Here is a 27072-nt window from a genome sequence, read left to right on the forward strand (position 1 = left end):
GTCAGAAGAAGAGGAGGAGAAATACTGGAGAAAGGGTAGAACAAAAAACAGTGGGCTGGATGATTCTTCCCCTTTAGTACTGTCTGCCTTAGCCAGAGCAGTCCCCATGTGGGGTTGCAGATAATTGCTCTCTCCCTCAGAGTTAGGGCATGGGTGGCTGTAAGGGGCCTGGGTAGGTGCTTTTTGCAGGACTCGAGTAGCCTTTTTGAATGACAGAAGCAGGAAAAGTGTAGCTCTAAGGACCCTCCAGGGTTTGCTGGATGGTTGCAAAAGTTAATTAGTCAGCTTTACAAGCTAATGGAGATGCTGGACTGGGTAAAGCAGTGTCCTATTGTCAAGGATAACCATCCAAGTGTGTTCTTTTCTTGCTTTCTATAGCTTTGTTCCATTATTGCCAACATATGTAAGTAAATTGTAAGTAAGTACATCCCTTTCTATCCTCAAACCAGTGGCCCTGAAGGGGAGTGCTGGCACTGTGATGGAAGTGCCCCATGGCAATGGTAGTACTTGCACTTTGCCTGTTCTCCCTCTGCAGCCAGTTTCGGGAGGGTGGAAGGAGCGAGCTGCCGGAGAGTGTTGGGTGGATGTCCTGTATGACAAGCCCCTGAGCCATCTTTGAGGTGCTGCCCAGCCACATGGGACAGGCTTGGAGCAGGGGGTATCTGCTAAATGCCACCAACTATAATCCAAAGAGGCATATCCCAAGCACCAAAAAATTTGGCCACAGGACCTTAAATATCTGTAGTGACAAGGTGACAGAGTGATGAGACATGCACTAACTATACTCCTTTGGGCTTTGGGTGGCTGTTACTCAGATGTGAATGGACACACTTGGGTGATGTCTGGGGGGTTCCTGGTCATCGGGGGCCCTGGGAGGATGGGAAAGAGCTGAGCTGGCCCTGGGGAGCATGGCACCATGTGCACTCTGTGGCTGGAGTCAGACAGTCTCTTGGGTGCTGGGCTTGGCTGAGGGATGGATGCTGGATGCAGGAGTGGAACACACTGTGGGAGGCAGCATTGCCTGGCTGCTGGAGCAGGGCTGTGCCACCAGGGACCCATTTCTCGCCCCTACATGGCTGCCTGGGACAAGTCGCCTTTCACCACCTGGCTGTGAGTTTCTGCGGACTTGTTTGTAAAGGGCTCCTCAGTGCCTTGTTGGAAGCACTATGCAAGGCTGAGAGGACATGGCTATCTGGAAGCATGCCCCATCCCTCTCACAAGTTCTTCCACAGCATGCAAGCACCCTGATGAGCCTGGCTGTACACTGCAGGGACAGAGCCCTGAATTATTTTCTTTTAATGAAGCCACTTTATCTCTTGCATGGAAGGAATGTTTAGGAGCTCTTTTCCTTTTTAATGAGGAAGTGTTACAAGATTCATATAACACAGCTAAATACCACTGGTGGCCATCAGAAAGGAAACACTGGGGACAGAAATAAAGCAACAATTAAGTAAAATAGCAATATCATAAAACCTCATTGTCAAGACTAGACCATGCATTGCTGAATTATAAGGAGAGTCATCTGCAAAAGCCGCACACAGTAAGGAAGTATGTTCTTGTGCGTTTCACATTTGCACCTCTGTGGTTTGATATTTCAAGACAAACCTAGTGCTTAAGATCTGAGAATGTGAGCCTTTATGAGCTGCTAATAATCTCATCTGGCACATCTTAGAATCAGTCAGTATTCCCCTCTGGTCCCAATATGTCATCAATACACATATAATTCATGAGGCTGAGACTGTCTTGGAGGCCTGGGAGTCTTTAGTAGGTAGTGGTCTGCTAACAGGGCCAGGAGAGAATATTGTTTGAGACACCAAACGCTTTGGTGCCCAGCAAAAGCAGGTCTGTAAGCAGTACTATGGGCCCTGGCTGCAAACCAGGTCTTTTCACAGATGCTGTAACTTGCTGGGCAAACACCCCAACTATAAGCACAAGGACCATTAAAGTATGGGCTGCATTAATGATGGAAAAACTGACCCAACCAAGAAGAAATTCCTGCAGCAATGACCGTAACATATGGCTCCTTTGTACTGTCTGCCCAGTGTAACCACCAAGTCTACCATGCTTCCAGGAGCCACATCATGCTGGTAGGAATCACACTTGTTAGCCTCTGGCTGGACTTTATACATTGCTAAAGCTTATTCTTAGTCTGTGAAGGATCAGGGCAGGGCAGATGGCAGGAGCAGGGATGCAGGGCTTGTGACTCACTCGCTGGCTGTGTCATAAAGTGTCTGGGTCATCCTGTCTCCCATCACTGCTGTAACACAGAGAACCCAACTGCTCTGGGTCAATATCTGTCTCCAGATCTAGTCCTGCCTGCTTAGGATGCAGGAGGAGATCCTGCAGAGCCCCTGGTTATGGCTGGGTGCATGGTCCTCCTGGGAGCAGGTGAGTCAAGCACTCCCCAGGGACCCAAGCCCTCTCCCCATCTCCTACAGGCACACAGCATGATGTGGTTTTGCCTACAGGGCAAACATATAAACAAAGGCAGCATCCAAGCTATGTCCTGAAATGCTATTTCCACTCTCCAGCAGTTACAGAGGAAGCAAAGGGGCTCATGCTTTTCTTCACATTATTCTGAGATTCTCTTGCAAAGGGATCACACCAGCTTTCCTCTTGGAGCTGCTGTTGTGCTGTGAGTCTGTGGGTGCAGGTGGTGTGCTTTGCAGACTCCTCTGCTGGCCTCGTGCAATAGATTTCATGGAGGTCTTTGCAGAAGTGACTTAGAGCACAGAATAAATTGACTCTTGAACAAAAAGGTCTAATGACCAAGCCCAGAAGCTGTCCCATGTAACCTCAGCCACCTTTCAGTAGCTTGGGTAGCCTCCCTCTATAGTCAGCAAGGCCAAATTAGCAAACGTGTCCATGCTGTTGAGGACTGCCAGATCTTTCTGTTAGATTGTGAAGGTTTGGATGTGCCAGATCAGCTCTTTCCAATGCAGTGACACTAACTGAAGCCCATTCACAACAACTGGCCACTAGAGCTGGAGAAGGATCAGTCTGCCTTCCCTGAGGCAGGGGTAACTCCATAGCTAGCAGTAGGACCACTCCTGCAAATGCAGGATTGCATCCTAGCTCACAGCATGGCCCTGCCCATGGATTGATCACCATTCAGCCCAGTTTACTTACAGTGATTATCAGCATGACCTGGAAACAATTCCATGGTCCTCTTGTGGGGATCCTCCTCCTCAGGGCTCATGTCTTCTGCCTGCCATTGGTTGGACATCTTGAAGAAGCTGCTGCAGCTTCCATAGGCACAGCACTGGTAGGCATAAGGTACCTCAAGGACTCTGCAAAGGGGGAAAGCAGAACTTTGAGGTGCATTGCTTTCATGACCTGACTCTCCATTGCTTTGCACTTTTTGCTTAATTTCAATATGTAACAAAAGCCAGTCTGTCAGGTGATGGTTATGTTGGAGCAGGACTTTGCTCTGGTGAAGGACTCCACGTAGGACAGAGTGTGGATCCAAGTCACCCCACGATGTCTCTGCACTGCCCCACTTCTGGCACTTAAGACACTGTCTGTCAATAGAATGTTGTCAAACAGCAGGTTTGGAAACTGCACCAAAGTTCCTGGATAATTCCTAAAAACTTTCCGCAGTTCTCTCTAGACTGAATTAGCCTCTCTTTCCCCTGCCCTCTAGCAATATGCCACGTGCATGTGGACTCTTCATTTTTTTACCCCAAGGACATTTCTTGCTGGGCATCCATTCTTTTGTTCAAGGTGAGTAACTTCCTGAGAGCTTGAGCAAGTGCAAGGTCCCGCTTGCTAGTTTCTGAAGGTCAGAGAGGCACCTCCAAACTTCAGTTCCATGAGTGTGGCTCACCCCTGCCAGCTCAGGCAGGAAAATCTCAGGTCTCTCAAGTGTAGCAAGTTATTTTAGTATGTCTGATTTCTACTTGAAAGTAGAATTGTTAGTTGTTAATTATAGCATATATTATGAGGTTAATTAAACAGCAGCTGAACATCATCTGGATGAAATACCAGGCTATCAGTCAGCAGCTGCGTTTTCTTCAAAGACAGCAAACTCCTGTTTCTTTGCTCGAAGTCAGGAAGACTGCTGATGAGGGCAAAGGAACCTCAGGTTTTCCAGACAATTAAGGTCTTCTGACAAGATCAGTAAATACAATGAAACTCTATATTCTAAAAATATGCTTTTGTTTTAAGTTCCCAAACATTTCTGGCTGAGCCCCGGGAGGCTATGGAAACTCTGTATACAAGCTTGCTTCCTGTTATAAGCTCCAAATTAAATCCTCTTATTGAAAGGTGGTAGGGAGGTACAGGTCCTCCTAGGATGGCTAAGAACTGTTCTTAGATGATGCCTCCAGAAATATGCCCCCAAAATAAGACTACTTAATGGCAGTACCCCCAAATTTAGGAAATGTTAATGGGTCCATTGCCTGGTGTGGTTCAATGAACCACTCCTGAAGACTCAGTCTCTCTGGTACAAATCCAAACCAGCTCCACAGATGTCAATGGAATTAGTTTAGAGGAGACACACCCCTGGAAGTGCTGAACTTGACCCACTCTGCACAAGGGACTGCCATCTTGGGTGTGGAAAGCCATCCAGAAGCTTCTGGGATCCCCTACCATTTGGAAACCAGTCATGCAACAAATACCAGCCATGATGAGTGAAAAAAGTCAGAAGGGAAAGCCCTGTAGGCACCATTGCTGAGGCAGATCGAAGTGAGAGCTCCGCACTTTTCATCAGACCTGAGCTATTAAGCCCAATGGTGGTGCAGGGGCCTGTGACTCCAGCACGGTTGCAGGTGTCTAAATTTGAGAAGCTTCAGCATTTGGGAACCTGTACTGGATGAGTGGGAGCATCAGCTCATGCATCCTTGGCTCCAAGGGAACTAGCTGGGAAGCCCAAGCAAGAGATGGCTTCACCTCAGGGAAATTTGAGTCATCTGGGCCGTGGGCCCCTCAGCCTGAGGGCAGGTGCCATGCCGGAGACCCACCACTAAGGGAGGGTCGGGAGAGCCAGAGCCTGCAGTGTGATACTGTGCTCCAAGCCTTTTGCAGCCTCATCTTGCTCAGTTTGACCCCTTCAGGCTCCTCATTAATCCATAGCAGACAAGACACGGCCACACAAACAGAGTTTACTGAAGGAAAGCTGGATGTCATTAGCTAGGACTGGCTTCTGGGAATGTTTTCCATTGAGAGGAGCCCTGAGCTGGGCCCACTCTGTGCTTTCCACTTGTGTGTGTGTTTGGGGTGTGGGTGGCAGGCCCAGGAATGCATCACCACTCTCCTGTGGAAGACTTTAAAAGATGAGGCATGTTAGCAGCAGATGAAGCTTCCTCAACCTATTGGCCTAAAAGGATGGAGGAAAGCGTGAGATAAACAAGGAAAGCAGAAGGCTGATTGCTGTAAGCAAATACAGGCTGTGCTGAGTGCCAGAAGTGAAAGAGCCACCACTATCAGTACCTCATTTTGGGGAAGCTCTCCTTGGTGAAGGGCTCAGAGAGATCCGGGTTGCCTTGGAGCTTCAGATGAGTCAGTCCACCCAAACCATCCAGAGGCAGCGTGACCAGCCGGTTATCAGTCAAGTCCCTGATGAAGGGAAAGCAGAGAGGGAGACTGCGGTCAGTGTTTTGCTGCTAGTGCTATCTCAGCCAAGCAGAGGCTGCCTGCCTTGATTGCTCCCTCAAACGTGATGCCGAAATGGGGCTGCGTGCTGCATGGGGACCAAGATCCTCTGGAGATAAATGGATTGATACTGCAATCCCTGGGGAAAATGAGGGGCGAGTGTTAATGCCCACGCTGAAATTTCTGGGTAGTATCTACCTCTCTGTGCACATATCTGCCCCATGCATCTCTTCCCCCACCACTTCCCCCATAATAGGTCAGGTATGACTGCAACTCCCAGCCCATAAAATACCCAAGAGTCTTAGTGAGGGGGCTGAGGACTGGGGCCCCTCCAGAACCAGCAAAGATGATCTGCAATGACTCTTGCTGAAATGGTCTATCATGCTGATCTTTCAGAAAGCATCTTTCATGCTTTCATAAAGGCAACTAAGGCATGTATGAAAGCATCAGAAAGTAAAGGTTTAAGTGTTCAGGGTGGGAGCATCTTGAAAATGGCCTCTTCTGTGCTTTCATCATCCCTTTAATATTGATAGGAAGCCTTGGGATTTGGTCTGCCCATGTTAGTGCTGAGACATGCACCTCAGCACTGCAGCCTTCTGATATCTAAATGCCAGGTGTCCTGGTAGCTTGGTGAGTCAGTCTGAGGTCCTCAGATACCTGGTCTCCATGGCCCACTCTGAAAGAAATATCACTGCAACTTACAGCTTGGTGAGAGAGTGCAGGGTCACAAAGGCTTCAGGGTGAATAAACTGGATGTAATTCCAGCTCAGGTCTCTGCAAGGCAAGGACATGCCAGTAAGAGGGGTGCAGAGCAGGGCAGTGAAGCTTCTGACACCAGCCTGGTCAAGGGGTTGGATGCAAGAAAATGTGGGATATTTAGCCCCTTGGTCAGCAACAAGTTCTGTCTCATTGCAGCTCCCTGGAGATAAATATGTTTGGGTCTATATATGGGTGGTTTCTAACAGAGAGCACAAGAGTTTGCCTTGCAGTAGCTCCTCCACTGAGACCAATGGGAAAGGATCCTTTCTGGGTTCATTTCTGTAAATTTGGGGACTTTATGCTAACATGCTAAACCTCAGAGCAGTAGACAGGTTATGCCTTAGTGCCAGAGCATCCCTGATCTGGTCACAGTGCTGGGTGCCCAGGCAAGCGCAGATAGGGTCAGGGGCTGTGTGGAAAGTGAACCAAGGTCATCTTAGAGTGTCTCCTGTCATGTACAGTTCACTTGGATTCATTGAGGTTCCTCCATAAGCTTTGCTTCCATCTGAGCTAGAGGCCTCAACTCCCTCTGTTATCAGCAGAGAGGAACCAGCATATTAGGAAGCTTTTCTTCTCCTAAGGCTGACTACACAAGCAATCTCCTACATATATCTTCATCTCTCCAGCTCTGAAGGGAGCCAAGTGCCCAGATATGTGCGTCACACTGCAAAAGGCTGAAGTTGTGTGAGATGAATCCTTCCCACAGGGACCCAGAACATACCCAAAGGCAAATGATAGAGCTTGCACACTCAGCTGTACGTTTGTGTGACTATAGTGTGGCAGTAGCATGCTCATATTTGCATGCTTGTCTGTAGTGTTACATGTAATACGTGAGTGTTCCTGTGCAGTTATAAACATCGTGTACGTGACACTCATGGGATCTCTAGGAATGCTGGCCTATTAAATGACACTCAAATTGCTGCACCATAGGAAAAAGCTTTTATGCAATTCAGTGCACTTCCTAAAACAACCTCAAATAAAGACCATCAGCACTTAGAGGGCTCTTCCTAAGTGTCACAGGGAGAATTATGCCCTGCAGAGCCTTACTAGCTTCTCAAAGGTACCAAGCACTTAAGTGGGCTGTCTACTGCACGGTCACTATGCATGTATGATATGTGCATGCTTGTGTGCACTTAATACATCCAACATATGCTTTTGAGTTGTGGGGAGACAGTCCAAAATCAAATGGGATGTTCTGCCGGCTGTTCCAGGAGTGCATGGCCAAGGATTAGCATGTGTATGGAACGGGGTGCTAGAGCTCATGCACACCATGGTAAATCCCTGCCATGAGTCCGTGTCTGCATGGGCATTTAGGAGGCAGGTCTCAGTAATGTGTGCTGTGCAACGTACAAGTTGCAGCATGTGGTTAGAGAGTGTGGTGTGGAGTGTCCGCATATGTGGGCAGGAAGGCTGGCAGGTAATAAGTTTATTTACAGTGGTTGTTTACATGCAGAAAGGAAGCCAGAGGGAAGGTTTGTGCCCTGTTCTTTTGTAAGGGGAAGTGGAAGAGGGACTAGATGGTAAAGCCTCCCAGCAGAGGCAGAGGGGGTAGAGTTGGGAAACTCCACACTGGCCTGGCTGGGTGCTCACAGTTCCCCTTCCCCCAGCAAAAAGCCCAGTCGTTCCCCCTGCCAGACAATACTTACATGGAGCGCAGGGCCATCAGCTGCATAAAGGTGTCTGCTCTGATTTCATGGATCCTGTTGTGCTGGAGACCACTGACAAAACAGAAACTGGTTTGAGAAAATACCTGAAGGCAGCATTCGTACTTTGTAGGGATCTTTGTCCCATGGCAGCAGCTGCAAACTGTCACAGTGGAAGTTGTCATTTGCGCTTGGGAGGCCTACTCTAACTTCAAGGGGCAAACAGGATGAGCAACAGAACAGCTCAAAGCCATTCGCTCCTATGGGCTGCTCCAGCGCTCAGACAGCCTCTGCTTTTGATGCCATCATGGCACAGTAAAGTGCCATTGATGTGCAGTGGTTAAAGGTGCCTCATTATCTCCAAAGCCATGCTGGTTTCCCATTCTGCTCCACCCTAAGCCTTCAGACTGCTTCGTCCAGAGCAAAAGAGGAGATCTTGGAGCCAGTGAGTCAGCAAACAGCTCTGAGTGACCCTTTGGGAAGGACTACATGGTGCTGCCTTTTGCCTTGGTGATTATGAAGGGGGTTTGAGGGCTGAAGGCATCTCAGGTTTTTATGAAGAAAAATCCTGATGTCTTGCTGAACCCACCGTCCACATCCTGCACATGTAATTTCATGAAGTGCCTCAGCCCCTGCACATCTCCCTTCCAGCAGCCTCCTGCACTCCCCAGAGCAGGGGAGGGGGCAGGGTAAGGGCTCACATGGTGTTTGCCGACTGACCTATACAACCCCTACATCTCTCGAGAGACATCTTGATCCAAGCATCCACTTTGTGGGAAACATTAAGTTTTTCAGTTTTCTTTTCCCTAGTGTGGAACAAGGGTGAATATTTTTTAAAATTTCTGCAAAATGCCCATCATGAATTCCCAGACCTGCAGACGTGGTCTCCCCATGTGTGACCTTCTGCAAGGGGAGACAGCCACAGACTAGTGCTCTACTTACAACTGCTCCCTTGGGTGTTTGTTGTGTAGCTAACCTGCTTTCAGACTCAGAAATGATCTTGACTCATCTCACACAAGGACCTGCACCTGATGGCTGTAATATCTCCGCTGGTATTTGGCCCCACGTTCATGTTTCAGAGGCAGGGGCTTGAGGCTCTCATATCTGCTCTACTACTGGTTTCTCAACACTCCTTGTAGCCAAGAAGGCATTCCTTGTACATCTAGTTAAGATTTCAAGGGAGGGCCATGGGAAGCTCTGTGCACAAATTTGGGGGTCTCAGGTAGAAGAGCACTGAGTGGGAAAGCTGGAGCTTGGGAAGAAGGGATATTGGAGCAAGCTAGTGAAATATAAGTCAAGGATGTTTAGCTGTGAGGACCACCTGTGCGTTGCAGGTAAAAACCTGCACATTGGCAGTTACAGCAGAGCAACTGGCACACATAAGTTGTTTGCATGCCAGGCTGCACCACCATGCACCACCAGACTTGTTTCCAACGTATTTCCCAGCAGGAATGCTGATGCCTGGTGGGGGTGGGGCTTACAGGATGATAACTTTGGGCTTAAGGGACCAAATACTCATTTTGTAAGAAAATGTTAATATAAGACACAGTCTGTCTGACTTAAGTAGTCTGAAAGAGGGATTTACTGCACTTTGATGTTAATCATAAGTCTGAATTTGGCATATTATAAAATATTGTAAGAAGCAATTTAGGCACAATGAGTGAAACTACAGTTTTGGAGTTCTGAAAGTTTGTCCATTTTTTGATAACTTTTCTATTTTTTTAAACATTTTCCTGGTGGTACTTTAGCTAAAATACATCCAGCTCTAACTTTGTCCTCAGAGCTCCTGAAGAGGCAGCACAGGCTATGTAACTCTCATTTTCATGTGATTTCAGTGTCCCGATGTGTGGTTTTGCTAAGGATCAATGAAATGGTCTTGCCATCCAGGCTGGGGTGCTGCAGAGAGCAGGCACAACCTCTCCAGTGTATTTTTGTGGGGATGCTGCTCCCACACATCTACTCTTCCAGGTTTCAGAATTCTATAAAAAATCATGGAGTCTATTTTTTTTTTTCTCAAAAAGGCCAAGAACTTCTGTTAGATTTGAAATGTAGGGCCAGATCTCCAGACACCTTGAACTGAACGTGAATAACTGTTTCAGAGCAACAGAGGTGCCTCCCAGGGTCCAGAGAAGACCCAATACAAGTACTAAATGAGGAAAGCATCAATCTTCTCCACAGAGTGGCGAGCCCTGAGCAGTGTGGATAAAAGCTGCTTTGTGCCCAGGGGATGAGACCACTCCTTGAAGCAGAAGGTTTTTATAGTAGAGATAAACCCCATTCTAGATTAACTCATATTGGGACTTGAATTAGTGAAGTAAAATTCAGTGCTGTCACATCCTACTTGTGTTTGCTGTGGCTGGGACCTCCAAAAAGACCCGAGAGAATTAAGTTCCTATGCACAGGGGATGTATTTTTATTCTGTATTTGCACAGGGGCAAAGCGTGGTGCTCTGGTCCACTTACAGTCCAAACAGTGAGTTATAAAGCTCAGCTTTCCCAGTGCTTGGTGAGCTGCCTCTGTCCCCAAATCAGCCCCTTTTCCCCAGAGCATGGCGCAAGTAAGGGCATCTCTTTACTCACAGCTCCTCCAGTCGCTGACACCGGTGGAAACTGGGCAGATCTTCAATTTGGTTGTATGACAGTTCTCTGCAGGGGAAGGACCAGCACAGAAATGTTACGAGATCAAAAGTGAGTGCCCCTGACCCCTCCCTTGGAAAGCAGATATTGCTGGAGAGGGGGATGACATGACTTCCATTTTGCACAGCTGCAGAGAGCAGTAACCCCAGGTGAGGGGGATCTCCACTCTGCACACACCTGACCCTTGCTCTGAGCATCTTTGTGCAAGGCAAGGCAAGGATTGCTCAGTGGTTTACCTACTTATCCAGCCCCAGCCCAGCTTCATCCAGCACAAGCTGCAGACTGATGGAGCTGCTTCTACAACTGGGGTGGGCTTTTTCTCCCCAGCCCCAAGTCAGCTGTGAAATGCATCCATGCCAAATTCTGCCATGCACAGCCTTGCTTTTCTGCGGGCAAAGCAGAGAGGTATTTGTGCCAGAGCTCCCATCCTGCTGTTGTGGATGGGGGAGCTCACAAAAGCTGCAGATGTGCTTTCAGAGCCTGGGGAGGTTTTGGCCAGCAGAGCAGCCAGCCAGCTGCCTTGCCTCCTTGCTGGCACAGCAAACCCAACTGCCCGTCACCTGCTCTCCACTCAGCCTTTCCTGGCTCTTCCCCAGGTTTAGGGAAGGGGTTGTGGCACAGGCAGAGATTTGGTACAGGACATTACAGACTGTGAAAATCTTTGTTCCCCATTCTTTCAAGTGCTGCCACTTGAAAGCAATTCCCAGGAAACTCCTGTTCCCACTGCTTCATAGCCCAGTGGCATGTCAGCATCCAAGGTAGGGTGACTTGGTAGTCAGAGGAAAACCTATTGTGGCACAGATTAATGTGAATTTATTAAAACTGAAATGGTCTGGGTAAGGAGTAATGCTTAAAATCAGCTTTTTCCCTCACCAGCAAAGGCTGGATTTGTGGCTGTTTGAGGGAATTTGCCCTGGGGTAAAAAGTTGTGTATGTGGCCTCTCCGCCAACTTTCCAAACACAGTTTCCATCTTTCTGCCAATAAGTTGCTGCTAAAGCATTTCAATTATTTATTTTTTTTGCCAACCCCCTCTCCACCAGTTTTCCATGGTGGGGAGGAGAAGGGAGGAAAAAGCAAGCAAAAGTTTTGGGCTTGGCTCTGGAGACTATCACCCAGTATGGAGAAAGAGCTATGGTGTCAGTCACTTTTCCCTAGACTCTGTGTCAATCCACTGGGCTTGACAGGGTGGTGCCTTAGGTAGATGGTGATGGAAGGAGAATGCAGCCCCAGGATTTATTTCTGGTTCCTCCAGAGAGAGGGTAACCAGATGCAGCCCAATATGTACCAGCAGAGCAGCCTCAGTCACTGAAACTGTGTTGAGGACACATCAGGATGAAGGTACTGGTGGCATCAAGGGACTTTAGCTCTGCTCAGGGAAGCTTCAGCTATTTCTGCTTGACAGGAAAGACAAATCTGTCTCCTGAGCCACAGAAGCTCTGGAAAAATGCAGCAGGATGATGTCAGGTTGATGCCAAGCTCAAGCTTGGCAACGCTGCCCTGCCTGAGTGTGCTGGGGTCAATGCCCACGCACAGACCAGCATTGCAGCATGGCCACAAGCCTCATGCCCCTGTGGTAGCTCTTACAGCCCCCGTGCAAGATCTCTGCAGAAAATCTGCAGCATGATGTGAGCAGCTGGAGGTCAGAAATGTGGCATTAACTGTATCATCTGTGTTCAGACATGTCACAGTCATAATGGCAACCTGATGAACTGCTGAGGGGCTGGCAAAGTCTGGGAAAGAAGTGAGAACAATCACTATATCTGTGGGGACAGAAGGTCAATGCATTTCAAAGGCAAGAGACATGTAAACATGCACAAACATTGGCCCACATACCCTCTCTTCAAACTCTGAAAGCAATGCAATTAATGTCAGTAAAATTAACTGGGAAAGAGGAACAAGGAACAAGGTGGGGTGTCCCAATAAAACTCTTTCACAAGGAGGGGGCAGGCATGAAGAACAGGCTCTGCTGTGAAGTTTTACAGTCTGATAACTTGCAAACATGTACAGAGCACTTGGGACCCTACAGCCTGGGCCATTCCGAAGGCTACACTTTGGTGGCAAGATGTCCATTGGATTGGTCCAGATGTCTAAAGATGAGACATCTTCCCTACAGGGACAGCTGGAGCCAAAATGCTGTGATCTGCTAAGTTACAAATTGTGTCCTTTTATTTTTACGTTCTTTTGTTTCCAATTTCTGTGATCAAGAACTCACTCCTGTTGCTTTCCTGGAACAAACTTGTTTTCATTTTCAGCTTGCTTGTATAAAGACTGATGAGAGGCAAGCCTCTTGCTTGCCCTAAGGCTGCAAACTTGTATAAATCTGGCTCATGACTCATTTCCTGAGGATGTCTTTGACTGCAGACAAGGTTGGGGATCTCAGGAATGAGGGGTGTGATTCCTGAGGAGATGCAAGAGTCTTTCCAAGATGCTGATTTCATCAGGTACCAAGTTAAAGAAAAAACCACACACACCCCCAGTCAGCATCATTCAGTGCCTTGTCAAGCAGGTAGAGCCACAGCAACTTAGAGACTCTGAGAAAAACCCTGACCTGCCACTGCTGCACCATGTGAGGGGCCATGGCCATGTGGTCTTGCAGGTCCCCATCAGGTCAGGCCTGTCCCCTCCTGGAGTGTGAACAGGATTGTTCCTCCAGATGATGGGACTTGCTGGAGCTCCAACTGCAGTAAGCCAACATTGGGGCAGAGCATTGTGTGAAATGTGATTTACCCCTGGCTTTTGTGCTTTGTATATGGAGGAGCTCTGAAATGCTGCTGCTGTTTCTACCCACCACACTTTGCACCCTCTCTACCTCCCTTGCATGGGGCAGACAGTTCCCACTGGTGCAGAGTAAGGAGGAGGCAAATGTGGATATGCCTTATTGCTTGCAGCCCTGAGTCGAGAGCATCACACTGGGATGAAGCAAGCAAGTTCAAGAACATGCAGAGCCTAAGAAGGCGGTGTTTTCTGCATGGAAAAGATAATGGGAACAAGAACCACAGGATGGTCTTCCATAGTTGGTCCCCTCCCTGAGCTAGACAAGAAGAAAGCCCAGTTTCTGATGGCACTTTTCTAAAGACCAGGCAGGACAAATAAATGTGTTACTCACAGGACTCGGAGGCTGGGCAGCTGCTGGCACATCCCTCTGGGGAGTAAACAGATGCCTGCCCGGGTCAAGGTCCTAGAGGAGTGGTGGAGAGAGAAGAAATGGTGTTACTGAGAGCCAGCACCCAGACTGCGACCTGCAAGCCCAGTTATTGGTCCCAGATGGTGGCAGGAGAGACAATATCAATGGGATAATGAAATACATGGAAAGAAACAAAAACTGACTTTGAAATGGGCACTGCTGCTGGATCTGGTAAAGACAAATGTGCCTATAAGAAATTCTGGGATGTTGCTGAGTACTGAATTCACTGCTGTCCTTGGCCACATCGAGGGCAGGTGGCAGTGCCATCTGTGGCATGCTCTGTCAGTTCCCCATTGTCCAGACTGGTGATCTGCCTGGAGCCATGACTGCCTCAGAAACCCATGTATGGAGGATGGATGGTGTGTCCCTGGGTCCTTGAGACAGGGCATGTCACACTACTGGGCCGGAGTGCTCAGCTGTGCTCCTGGTTTGAGCACAGTGTGTGGACCAGTACCCTAGAAAGGAGAACAGTGGGTGGCCAGAGACAGCATGTCCTCCAGGCTCCTGCTCTCCGGGTCTGGTGGTATGAGGATGGGACTAGACCAGTTCCAGGAGCCCCCAGCCTGGGTGGCAGATATGTGGCAAATACAGCAGATGTTTCCTGCACTCCACTAGCAGTGCTGGTCCCAGGATGGGCAGAGACACTGGGTCTCAGCAGACCACACTGAAGCACTGCACCGAAAGGCTCATTCCTTCACAGATGCAGAAGGAAAGGAAGAAAAACAAAAATCAAAAAAAGATTGGAGTACACTCAACAGTACCGAGAGAGCAACTCACGGAGAGGAAAGCTGCTTTCAGGAGCCACAGGGGTGAAACGAAGCAGAGAGGTGAGTGACCAGGGAGAGGCAGGGCTGAAGACAACCAACTGCACAGCACTGTGAAAGTTGTCCTCGCTGAAACAGCCTGGACCGCCTTGAAGGAGGAAGAGCACAAATAGCAGGGTAAAAGGGAGAGAGTTGCCACTCACAAAACTTCTAGGCTGGTGGTGCCTTTAAGGTCTGGGAATTCTCTGATGTCCGTTGCACCATTGAGCGACCTGCAGAGAAACGAGGGTGAAGTGAGATGGACAGAGAACGCAGAAGCAAGTACAGCTGCCCAAGGTCCCAGACCCATCAGCCATGGTGGCAAATCTGCTTCCTCACACGTAAATGGGGTGATCAGAGGCCCAGATCCAAAGGTGCCCCTGTCATCAGTGTGCCACTGCCAGCTGGGTGGTGGAGCAGACGTCTCAAGCAGCGCAGACACAGTGAGCCAGAGCTGGGCATTTCTATGCAAGGAGGCTTGGCAAGCTCTGACCCTCCTCCAACCACTGACATTCTTGGCATGATCTCTACCCAAATTAAATAAAAAAATCCCAAACAATTACCATGGGGAATGTAAGCAGGCATCCCACCCAAGCCTCACAGAGTCTATGCATCTGGAGCTGAAGAGTGCATGAGTATTTGAAGGATTTATTTTATTTGCCTGAGTGTGTGTTCCTGCAGTGAAAGGCTGGGTGAGGCTTATAAACAGAGATTTTGAGGTTGCCTCTGCCTCAGTATTTAGTGCTGTGCCACAACAGGTTAGCTGAAAAAACAGCCAGTCCAGGCCAGCCAACGTGGAGCAGCTGCTGTGGTCTAGATGGTGCCCACCACATGGTGGTGGCCCTGGAGCAGGCTTAGGGCCAACACGTGAAGGAAGCTTGTCACTGATGGCTGCCCAGTAAGATTATTTGTGCCATGGTGTCTGTGTTATGGGATGTGTTCCTCTGCTTCTCCACCTTGTGGAGGAAGGCAGATGTCTTCAGTGTTCTTGTGTTTGGGCAACTACGCAACAGCGCAGGGTTTGCTTGAGCAGCATACAGCAAAAGTTGTGGCACTTGTGAGTGTGGTCTTTGCTGGTGCTGATGCAGCTCTGGATACCCTAGAAGACTCCAGTGCCTGTCAGCTGGATGGGCAGGAGGAATAAATTGCTCCCTCCAAAATTCCCTTCTCAAAATTATTCTTCCTCAGCAGAAAACATCTGCATTGTCTATTCCTTGGCTCATTGCCATTGGGACTGGCTAGAATAGTGGCACCATGATCATCTCTTGCACAAGGGCTCTAGAAAAGAGGAAGGGAGAAGGCCACTAAGGTGTCCAGCTCACAGGGTTTGGACCTTGGATATTACCTCTCTGAGGATGTGCTTGGTGAACTTACAGAGTGTGGAGCTTTGGCAAGTACTGGAAAGCAGACTGTCCAACAAACTGGATGGGATTGTCATAAAAATGGCTGCAAAGGAAGGGAGTAACTGGTCAGAATCTGCTGTGCATGAAGAGAAGATGCTATTACAGGTTAAGAGCATTGGAGCAACTAGTAGTAAGCTATGTAGGAGGTGCTGGCTATCCTGTGAGAAATCCTTGTTTTCCAGATAAGCCCAGGCTTTCCCACTAGCCTGTATTGGCTGAACATTGTTACAGCTGAGGTATCCTGCTGCTCTGAAAGGGCCATTTAGGGTCCTGATGAACCAGGCAGGCTAGAAAGATGCAAAGCCCTCCTTCAACCCTGCTATAGTGCTGTAGCCCTGCTGGGAAACACCTTGCACTTGATGACACCTCCTCTGATCTTACATATCCACAGCACCAGCATCTTTCCTACTTGTCACAGTCAGTGGCGAGAAGTGAACACTTCTTGGATCCAACCAGCTTTAGGAGTTGAATCACCTCCTACAAAAAGGACTTCCCTCCACAGACTGTGAAAGACTTTAGATGGGCAGATCCAATGGAGACATGAGTATTCTGGATGTGTCCCACCCCCATGTCACTCCAAGGATGGTGCCCAAGGAAGATGGGGATGAGGCTAGTTTGTTTTGACTGGAGCAGTGACTGTTTTCACTCAGTGTCACCATGGCTTTCCAGATGTTGGTATTTCTGTAACTTAAGTCCCAAACTGGCCAAGCAGAGCTTTTGTTACTTGCCATGGTTTCCAATATCAGTGTGGTCCAGGGAAGAACGGTCCAAAAATGTCTACCTGTGTCTGGGTCAGAGGGGAAATGAGCTGACAACTGAGTGTATTTATCTGCAGAACTTTGTATCCATGGGTCTGAGTAGACACACAATGATCTGGTGTGCCAGCTCCATGACACATATAGCTACTGCTGTAGCTGCCTAGCAGCTTTTCTAAGGACAAGGAATAAACACAGGCAGATGTCAACCAGGGCTTAGAAAATCCTGTTATGCACAGCAAGATTTCCATGCAGACCACCCATATATTGTTCCTTCATTGTTATCACCCTGTACCACAGCAAAGTTCAGCTGTGGGGAAAGGAGAACCCATGGCAAAAAAACTGAGGCGTAGCTGAGAAGGAGCTAATTTCAGCTTGTGTTGGCCCATATACAACAAATGTCAAATTGCAGTCATGCTGACAACTGTCAGAAATCCCAACCAAAGACATCAGGAAATGCTCGTTTCTGGGGGATATAAGGATTTAGGAAATATTGTTTAATTTTCTTACATTGTTTGGAGAAGGGGATTCCCAACAAATGCATTCTCTGGAATAGCTTTGATGTTGTTGTTATGAAAACCGCTGTTGGGAGAAACAAATATCTTGATATTAATGGATGAGGAAGGCTTGAAGACACCTTCTTTCCTCAACACTTTTAAAGGCAGGGCAATTTCAAAACACACATAAAATAGATGTGCACTCTGTTCCAGCTGTAGCATCATCCCAACAAGTGAACAAGGTCTGTCCTTTGGCAGGACAAAGCCCTCATTCTACTGTATTTACTCTGTGTATAATTTGGTGCTCCATATGTCACTCCACTGAACCCACCAAGAACACAAGAACTTAAGGGTTAACAATTTACAGGTCAGGAAACAGGAGCAAACAAAATACACTTATTTTATACCCTCCAGGAATCACAATTTTTATGGATGGTCTCCATTATATCTCCAAACCTGTTAACCAGAGTGCAGCCTATCATGAATTATTGGCCCATGTGACTTTAAAGTACTTGTAGAGCTAGCTGTGATATTTTTGGTTAAGCTTGAAAATTGCTATCAGCAAAATTTTGCAGCAGAATAGAGCTCTGTGGCCACAGTCTGATCTCCTGTACATCAAAGGCATCCATGGTATCCTGTGTCCAGGACCAAGACCAGGCTCTGGGTGATGCCCAGGTTGTTTAATCCTAGAGGAGTCCGTGAGTGATTAGTTGGATGGTTGTTTGAAATTTGCCTTTTATTTAGTGATGGGCATTTCAAAAGTCATCTCAAAGTGGATTAAGGATCTTATTTTGAATGTCAGAGTAATGATGATATCTGGTCTGATCAGAGAAATCTCCTGAGAATTCTTCTAGTAAAAGAAAATAGTGTCAGATTTTTACTCCAAGCCTTCCAGAAGCACCAAAGCATCTGCTTTTGTCCCACCTCAGCCTGTCACTAGTGTGACACAGTCTTAGGATCCACAGGAACCATGGATCCACATCAACTTGACTTAACCTCATCTTGGGGCTTCTAGCTTCATGTATGTTAAGTGGGATGGTTTCCCATTTTTAGTGTCTCCCAGGCTGACCAGTTAGAGGACAGAGAGCTAGCCACTAAAATGGTCATAAACTTTTGTAATTTTGTAATATTTTTTTGTAAATTTTTTTTTTTATTTTTTGTAAAATAAATTTGTCCTAAGGGAGATCAAACAGTTTCTGCACATCAGAGGAAGTGGCACAGGGCCTGCAGAAGCCATGGCCTCACAGTAACACAGGTAACTCCATGGTTGTGGTCCCAAGCTGGGGAATGCACATTAGAAGTAGCTGGAGATCAGATGGACTTTGAGTCCCTCAGATGCCACAGGAGAATGAAGAGCTGCAGGAGGAAACTCCTCCAAGGCTGATGGGGGATCTCCCACTCCCCAGCCGTGGAGTGCAGAGGCTGATGGTGACGTGATTAGAGCTGATGGAAACTGAGGGGATAAACTGCTTGTATGTGCATAGCGGAGAGGGCTGGGAAAGACAAAAGAGAGGCTTGGATTGAGTGCTGTCCTCAAGTTAGAGCACACGCAATGCTTTATTGGTCACTCTCTGTCGGGGAATGCTTTTGAAAAGGAATAAATAGAAAATCTCACAGCTCCTGCAGTCGGCCCAGCGTCCTGATAGCCCCAGGGAATTCCAACAGCTCATTGTAGTTCAGATCTCTGAAAGACAGAGAAGGGAAAAACAATCATTAACGTTGCTGTAGGAACTCAACCGAGTGTATCTGTGCTTTGAAGGCATGGAAACTTAGTTGTTAAGCATGGGAGACAGGTTTTTCCTACCATGCTGATCCAGCCACTGCCTGGAAACAAAATCTGACACGTTCCTGCAGCAGGAATATTCCCTGCTAGGAGCACTGTCAGGCGAGAGCCAGTCCAAGCCATGGCTGCTGCTGTCTGGACTGCTTCCCCCCTAAGTCCCTCCATGCCTGGTGCCGGACTGTGCTGCTGCTTCACATCTCTAGAGTGCTCCATCCCCCTCTCCCAGGAACTCACCCCCAGGGGCTTTGGCTGAGAGTAATTTTTACTGCCTTTCCAGGTCAAAATGGGATTTTATGAAGGACAAGAAACACAAGAGCACCTTCAGTTGTGTGGGCCCCACGGAAGGGCTTCTATGTGCCCCCTCACCCTGCGGTGCAGAGGAGATCAGGGCACCATTCCCTTGGTGCTTCTCCTGGGGACGCTGGATGTCCCTGCTGCTGGGACATGCTGTGACTGGGACCAGTGGGAAGAGCGGGCTATGGGAAGGCCTAGGACTTTTTCTGATGGTTGGGGTGAACCCCACACTGGAAACTGTGAGCCAAAGGTGGAAGTGATGTGCAAAGAAGTATTGACACTGCTGAGCATTAAGTTTAATTTGCAGTATAATGAATTAAGTAAAATATAATATGTTGGTCATAATGACAAGTGTAGAGTTTACCTGCCCTGACTTGGCAACCGAAAGAGACATCTGAGCCTGAATGAAACCTTGTGGGCTGTATTTGTTCTCCAAGGATGGGCTGGTGCCTCCGGAAAAGGATTTATTTGAGCTATGGGGCACTGCTGGCAGCCTGGGAGGAACTGCCCACTGAAGGTACTGATCCTGCTGTTGACTGGAGGGGACCCATGGAGACTGGCTGGGCTTTAGATATGTAGCACTCCTCCTCTAGCATGCTCAACAGTTTCCTTTGAAAAGCAGTTCCAGCTGAAATGGTAAGATTTGACCCCATCCTGGCCATCCCACAGACCAAGACACTGAAGTCTGAAAACCATGCAACTGCTTCCTACCTGCATGAAACTCACTGAGTTTTAAGTGGTAGATACTTTAGAACATGAGGGTAATTACTGGCTCCTGGAGATTACTGTATAATTACACTTAATGGACCTTAAAATAATTACCATGTAACCTGGATTGTGGTTTATGGAACAGAAATAACCATGCATTTACACAGCAATGAGTTGCTGCCCAATTACCTTGTAATTCTCATCCTCTGGGCCCAGGCATGGTAATTACGTCATGATCTCGCTTGGCCCCTCTCTCTCTTACATAGGTTTCTCCTTTACCAGTGTCCCTGCTTGGGAATTACTCTACAGCACCGTCTCAGCTTTGCCCTGTAGGTATTTACACAGTAAATCAATCCAGAGAGTCTCTCCAAATTGGGCTTCCTTTGTGCCTTCCAGGACTCCAGGCTTATATGACTTGTCCTGGGGAATACTTACCAGGCAATTACAAGGTAGGCAGCAAAACCAGAAGAAAAATACTGAATGAGGTTGTCTTGGGTGGATTTTGTCTTGTGTAGCCATGACAAGTTCCATAACAGACCTTGTTACTAGATTCCCTTTGCAGCCCAGGGGATGTGGCAGGTCCTGCTATGGCAGGGTTTATCTCCTCACCCTGAGGGCTGTTTTCTCTCCTCCACTTACAGAGGGAGTCTGGCTGCCTGCACTACGTGTATGTGTTTGAGCAAATGAATCCTGCTCCTGCAGGATGTACCTTTCAAGGTCTGGAAAGGGTTCACATAGTCTAATAATAGCCAGTGCTGGCAATCAGCAGGAGAGGAGCACAGGGCTGGTGACAAGATCACAAGCTCTGCCTCCCCACCATGTCCGACCTGCAATGCAGCAGCAGAGTCCCAGCACATGTGAAGCTGCTGTGCGCATCCCCAGGGCTCAGGAGTGAAACAGGAGCGATGCATCCTCTCCTCACACCAGCTCACATCTGTTAGATATGAGAGGTCTGCATCTCCAAAAGAGCTTGCTCTGACACATGCAGTTCTCATCTGGGTCCAAGCAGATCAGTGATTTTTCCCAGTCTTCTCTGCTTGAGCCCAAAATGATCTGTTTAAGAATGAATAGTCCAACGCATGACTGCTCATAAACCTCACTCTTTGCAAGGCACATGTAGCTCATTATCAGCTGCTTGGATGTTCTTAGCCAGTTTCTGTCAATGGTACCTGTCAGGCGTCCATCACTGTCACGGCTGAGTGCCTCACATTATATGGGGTGGGGGGGAGACAGGGCAGGAGTTTTACAATGCACATCCCTTCAGCAAAGCTCAGGGAGGCACAGGAGTAGATTTCCAAAGAGAGCGAGCGATTAGAAGTGCAGACAGGACACTGCTGGGCATTTTGAAAGCATCAGTCAAATCCAATTAAGCTTCAGATCACTGCATTGAATGAAATCAGAGGGCATTAGCAGCCTAAGTTGACTGACAGTCCCAAATCTCTATCTGCGCATAAGGTACTTAATACCTTTAAAAGTCTCACCCTGCAGTGACTTTCCAAGGTTATAATGAGGTTTCATAGCAGTGCAGGAAGCTGCAGAGGTCACTCAAGGCTGGGTGTCTGCCTGCACCTCTTCCCTCCCTTGTGCCACAAACTGAGGGGCTAAGATGTGCCTGTGTGATGCCAAGGGTCTGAACCTGGAGGACAGGCATCGTGAGCCCTGTCCCCAGATGACACTCAGCTCACTGCCATCATGCCACCAATGCTGGGGGAAGCTTTGTCCTATGACGTGGAGTCGAGTTTCTGCCCGGCGATACCCGACGTGCCTGTGAGCAACTGACAGACAGAAAATATTGCCCAACAGAGAGGAGGCTTGGCTCACCTGTGATTCACTAACAGAAAAAGGGATCTTAGATCTGTAACCAATATTATTTACAAAGAATAATTCAGTGTGCTGTAACATTTGCTCCTGTCTTTCTCTAAAAATGTGTTTCCTTTCCAGCCCATTTCTCTTCCAGGCAGGCTGGTCTTTCATCAGCAGATGATCATTTTGTTTGTACCTCCGTGTGTGTGCAAGTATGTACAGGACCAGTTCTTCCTGAGTGAACACACACCTTTCCCAGCCCTGGCAGCATCTCAGTGCCTCCCTCCCCCCTGCACTTGACAGATACAAAGAGCATTGTGTTCAGCAGCTCCCTCTGGGTAAAAAAGCCATCTCTGAATGCTGGCATATACTGGGCTTGTTGGAAAGTGGAAATGCAACCAGGTGTAGTCATGCTGCTCCAGCCTGGCTGCCAGCAACCCCAGTCTGTTCAGGAGAGACAATGTGCCCGTGCTCGCTTCCTGGTTTTCAGTGAGGTGAGCCTCCCTCCCGGAAAACAAACCCAACTGTGCTCGTTAACAGCTCCCCTGAGTGATGCTTGCAGCCAACTGCTCTTGATCTGTGTGTTGCTCACACCACCCAGACTTGCCTCCAGCGCTGCCCTGTGCCAAGCCCTGCCGATTTTGGGGGGGGGGGGGATTCATCTGGTTGGAGGAGACTGGAAGAAGCCAGTACCTGAGATGGTCCCCAGGTGTCATCTCTTCCCTGCAGTGGGGCAGCTCTCCCCAAAGCCCAGACCCAAACCAGGACACAAGGGTGCTTCTCTCTCTGTTCTTCCTTCCCAGAACTGGAGTTGGGTTCTGGTTCAAGCAATGACCCAGAAACAGCCTCCAACCTTCACCGCAGGGGAGGCTGTGGATGTTCGTGGCAGTGGGGAAGTTTCTGCTCATTTAGTGAAATGCAGTCCTCAGGTCTTTCCACAGATGTCTGATATCAGCAGGGCTACATCCATCCCAGACATTGCTCATCTCCACCTGCTCTCCCATGATGAATTTGGCGCAGCCTGTGTGCCCATTTGTGGGTCACCAGAGTTTCCTTCCTGGCATAAGGTCAAGGCAGATGGGATGGAGTCTGGGCTCGGTGGGTCAGGGAGGATTTTGTGTTTTGACTTCAGTGGCAACAAAATTTCCTCCACCGAGCATGGCAGTGAAATGTACACCATGTACAAAGCCTTTCCATGGGCTGGGTGGATATAGAAAATGGATGTGCCATAGAAAACTCCTCCAAGTGTCCCCTTTCTTTCCCTGCCTTATCTGAGGTGCTTGGGCAATGCTTTGCTGGTCCCAACTCCACGCTCTGACACATTCCCACTGCTTCCAGCTTTGGGATGATGTGGGGAAAGCTGCAAAAAGCCAAACTTGCCGCCAGGTGACACTATCCCCACTGCACTACTCTGGCACATGGAATGGTGTGGCCGTGGGAATGGCCAGGGAGGCCTCTTGGTCCAAGGGAACTGGACCTGGCACTGCTGCGGTCTCAGCTGCTCCAGCTCTGGGGTCTGCCCCAAGGCTTTACATGCTACCTCTGGAGTCTTCCAGCTGTGGGGTGGTGCCCTTTTTGGCACACCTGGGAAAGTGGACCCAATGCCAGCATTACCTGGTGGAAGGATGCCAACACATCATGGCCACGGTTATGCCAAAACAATAGGGAAGCTTCATAACAAAAAAAGAAATAACGGGCATGGCATAAGGAAGAAAATTTTGCCCATTACCAAGGGCTTTTGGAAGCAAAATCACCCAGCCGAGGGGTTCAGATATGATGTGCGAGATAAATGACTATAAAAAATCACTTTCCTTAGTTGGGCTCCAAGTTACCAGCTCCAGGCATCACAGTGGGATGTTGAAAGGAGCCTTGTCTGTTCTTCTAGTTAAAAAGAAAACCTCTTAAAGGTCACCCGGTCTGCCTAAGACACAATGAACTGGTTGGCTTTCCATTGTTGTTATTTCTAGAGTGAGCCTATAGCTTCATATTTGGAAGATCTTAACCAACCCTGTTGTTTATTTAGAAATAAAAGTAAATTGACATCAAAGGCACAGTTATTTTGGGCTTTAACTGCCAGGGTGATTTGAAGCTGACAACATGCAGCCTGGAACTATTAATATCTTCAGTTGGGCCAAAAGGAGAGAAGGAGGGGAAAGAGTCTCAGGTCAATTTTCTGCCTGTTAGGGACTATTAGTGGTTCCACACAGGAAGCCAAGAAAAATTATATAGTACTATAAATTCTTCCATAAGCCACAAAACACCACAAATTTGCAGCTAATAACCTGAAGATGCAGTAAGATTAGAAGCTGGAGATGGGACATTTGCTGACTATTTCAGTCCCAGTGTAGTTCAAGATGTTATCCTGGAGGGAGACTTTGTGCAGCCTCTGATAAGGACTTGCATTTCCACCTGTCATGTGCTGGCATCTAATCCAGCTGCCAGTAAATGTAATTACTGCTGCTGCTAGTCATGCTGGTTACTGTGGCCAAATCAAACACTGGAAAGGATTTAATTGGTAGTCTGAAAGCCCAAGGGGGCCCTTGTGACCATGTAGTTTGACCTCTTGCCCGGCACCGGCCAGACAGCTTTACCCAGATGCCTTATATCAAGGTTGTGGCTTGTGGTTGAGCTTGAGCTGGGAAGAGCTGTCTGATTAGTCTGGAGTATGAAAAGTAGCTGTACCATTAGGTGCCATATTTCTGTTGTGTAGCATCTGCATAAACTCTGCTCTCCTGGTAGCAACTACCGTGTGCGGTGAGTGTGTGCCCTTCCCCAGCACAGTATGGATGATGAGATGCAGCAAGTGCCTGTAATAAGTGAAAGGAGGAAAGGGGGATGCAAAAGGACCCAGAGCACATGTCTGACTGCAGCCAGCCTGAAGCCGTGCGCCCATCCCCTAAACAGAGACACGCAAGAGGGGGATGCTCAAGTATGCACAGGAGACAGAAATGACCTATCGTGGGATTCACCTGCTAGGGTCAGTGGTTTTATTTGGGAAATTAATAATGTCCTAGAAAGGCCCATTTTTGGCAAATTATAAGGAGAAGCCAGGCTGTGATGTAGTGTGTTCATGGGTGTCCCAAAGGAGCAGAGATGGGCCCCCACACCGTGGGAAGGTTGTCAGGTACTAATGGTACCTGATTTCTGCCAGGAACAAGCAGCAACCTCTACAAGGATTCATTCTGACAGCCTGGCCCGGAAACATCCCAGCCTCTCACTTACACCGTGCTGCACCATTTTACAGGGTTTATGTGGCACTGAAAGGTCTATTGCTGGGGTGGGGGGACCTGTCTGTAGGTCATGCCTTGTATGCCTGCAGCCACCAACCCTTCCTCGCACAGCTCTGTTCTCCATTTAAAAAAAGCAGCAGAGCCCAGAATGTGTCTGTTCCAACCAGTATTTCTGTCTGTTCTCTAACTGACGAAGGTACCAGATTAAATATGTTTTCAATTCCATTTGATTTATTTAACAAGGTTGAAATAAGCCTTTGAGAACGGGATCTCGTGGGGGGTCCTGGGAGCACAGGCGCTGCCATGCACATATCATTTACAAGACACAAAAGGAGCTGACCGCAAAGTGGAGCAGTGGGGACCTCGGTCGCTGGGATGCACAGACAATAACCATGGAGCTGATGACTCAGGCAGGGGAGGCACGGAGAAGGCTGCTGCACTTTGCCAGGCAGGGGAAGAAGGCAGGCTCAAGGAAGTCTGATCTACAGCAGAGAGTTTCCAAACTGTGGGAAGGAAGCTGGGGACTACTACCTACCCTGCAACGTGCACAAGTTGCTGGTGATCAGCCCCTGACTGCTGCAGCATGCTGCTGCTGGGAAGAGGGTGCATGGGGTGGGGGCAGAGCTTCTGTGCATCAGCATATCCACAGTGAAAACATGCCCACAGCTTGCCTCTACTGCCATTTCTGCTGCCTGCAGTGTCTGTTCCTCCTTTTCACAGGCAATCAGTTCACTCTCACACATTTCTGGAGGCAGAGGCTTCTCTCCTCTGGCTTGGGCAACTGCCCTTGCTCAGCTGCTCAGTGAAAGGGTCCATGTCCCTGGGGAAGGCTTTGAGCAAAATGAAGCCCAAGGAGCCAGAGGAGTTGGGGACCCCTGACAGGTCACAGCAAGCATGTCTGGAGACCCAGGGGTTGGACATCTGGGGAGACTCACTGCTGTCTGTCACTGCAAGATCAGTGGCTCCAGGGAAGGGGGAGCCAACCTGGAGAGCTGGCAGTGCACAAGAGGGGTGGTGTGAGGCTTTGGTGGGCAAAGGGAGAATAGGCAGAGTCCTGTGAAGGAGATGAACCTTACAACGGAGCCATAACCCATAGTAAAATGCAGTGGCTCCAGAACTACCTCTTCACCTGAACTGTCTTCATTTTCTGTCTTTTTTCTCTATAATCTTGCAAAATATCATGTCTGCATGGGTTCCTGTTCAGCCAAAGCTCAGAGCCCAGTTGGAAGGTACCCAACTGGTTCAGAGTCTAAGCTGCCTCAGTGAGGACACATTTGTGGCAGTCCAGGCTTCTGCTTTTGGGAGAGAAGATGCAGCAAAGTGGGACCAGTTGGCCCAAGGAGACCACAGGAGGGAGGTGTCTGGTCCCCATGCTCCCAGACAGTGCTTTGTGCATTTGCCAATTCAGTTTTACAGGTGGCTTTTGCTGTTTGGAAAAGTCACCTTCCATTTACATGATGATCAGAGCAGGCAATGAATTTTATAGCTCTGTTCTTGGACCAGGTACAGGGACCCATGTAACCAGGCCCTGAGCTGTGGTCCTTCCTTCCAAAAAACCACCTGCCCCTTTCCTTTCTTCATCCCATCAATCTGGGTACCCAAGCCTCTGCTGAAGTCCTCTCCCTCCTCTGGTAGAGCCAAGCTGCCTCTGATGAGCTGCCTGGGGACCCATGCTGACACACAGCAGGGCTGGAGCATCAGGATGCTGAGAAAGTAACAGAGCAGCTCAGCAAAGCAAACAGGACATCCTTGGAGGAGTCAGACCCATCAGCTACTTTGGGAATTGCACAGCCTGGGATTAGCATCAAGAGACTGCACAAAAGGTTTCAAATTAAACATGCTGATGGAGACAAATGCCATTTGAGGAGCAAGGCAGCACTTGGCAGACAGTTTTCCAGAACAGCAAAGCCTGCCTGGCCCTAAAAGGGTTAAACAACCCTTGTATGAGCTGTGGTGGAGATATTTCCCATTTCCTTCTTCC

The 27072-nt window shown here is 48.5% G+C and overlaps 1 protein-coding gene across 4 annotated transcripts in view; it reads right to left on the bottom strand.

The window, feature by feature from the left end:
* The window catches only part of LGR6 (leucine rich repeat containing G protein-coupled receptor 6), a 149850-nt gene that overhangs the window by 6677 nt on the left and 116101 nt on the right, over positions 1-27072 (bottom strand). For 2 of the 4 annotated variants that reach the window (XM_075054634.1, XM_075054632.1), the window contains 10 exons: positions 18889-18957; positions 17287-17358; positions 15993-16064; positions 14783-14851; positions 13738-13809; positions 10574-10639; positions 7998-8069; positions 6295-6366; positions 5431-5556; positions 3148-3290 (listed from right to left, as the gene is read on the bottom strand). In XM_075054634.1, coding sequence (XP_074910735.1) covers positions 3148-3290; positions 5431-5556; positions 6295-6366; positions 7998-8069; positions 10574-10639; positions 13738-13809; positions 14783-14851; positions 15993-16064; positions 17287-17358; positions 18889-18957 — 833 coding nt within the window. Of the gene's footprint in view, positions 1-3129; positions 3291-5430; positions 5557-6294; positions 6367-7997; positions 8070-10573; positions 10640-13737; positions 13810-14782; positions 14852-15992; positions 16065-17286; positions 17359-18888; positions 18958-27072 lie in introns of all 4 variants that reach the window. The other 2 variants (XM_075054635.1, XM_075054633.1) reach the window with 2 other exon arrangements.

Source organism: Buteo buteo, chromosome 23 (genome assembly GCF_964188355.1).
Source record: "Buteo buteo chromosome 23, bButBut1.hap1.1, whole genome shotgun sequence".
In the NCBI taxonomy this organism is placed as follows: Eukaryota; Metazoa; Chordata; class Aves; order Accipitriformes; family Accipitridae; genus Buteo; species Buteo buteo.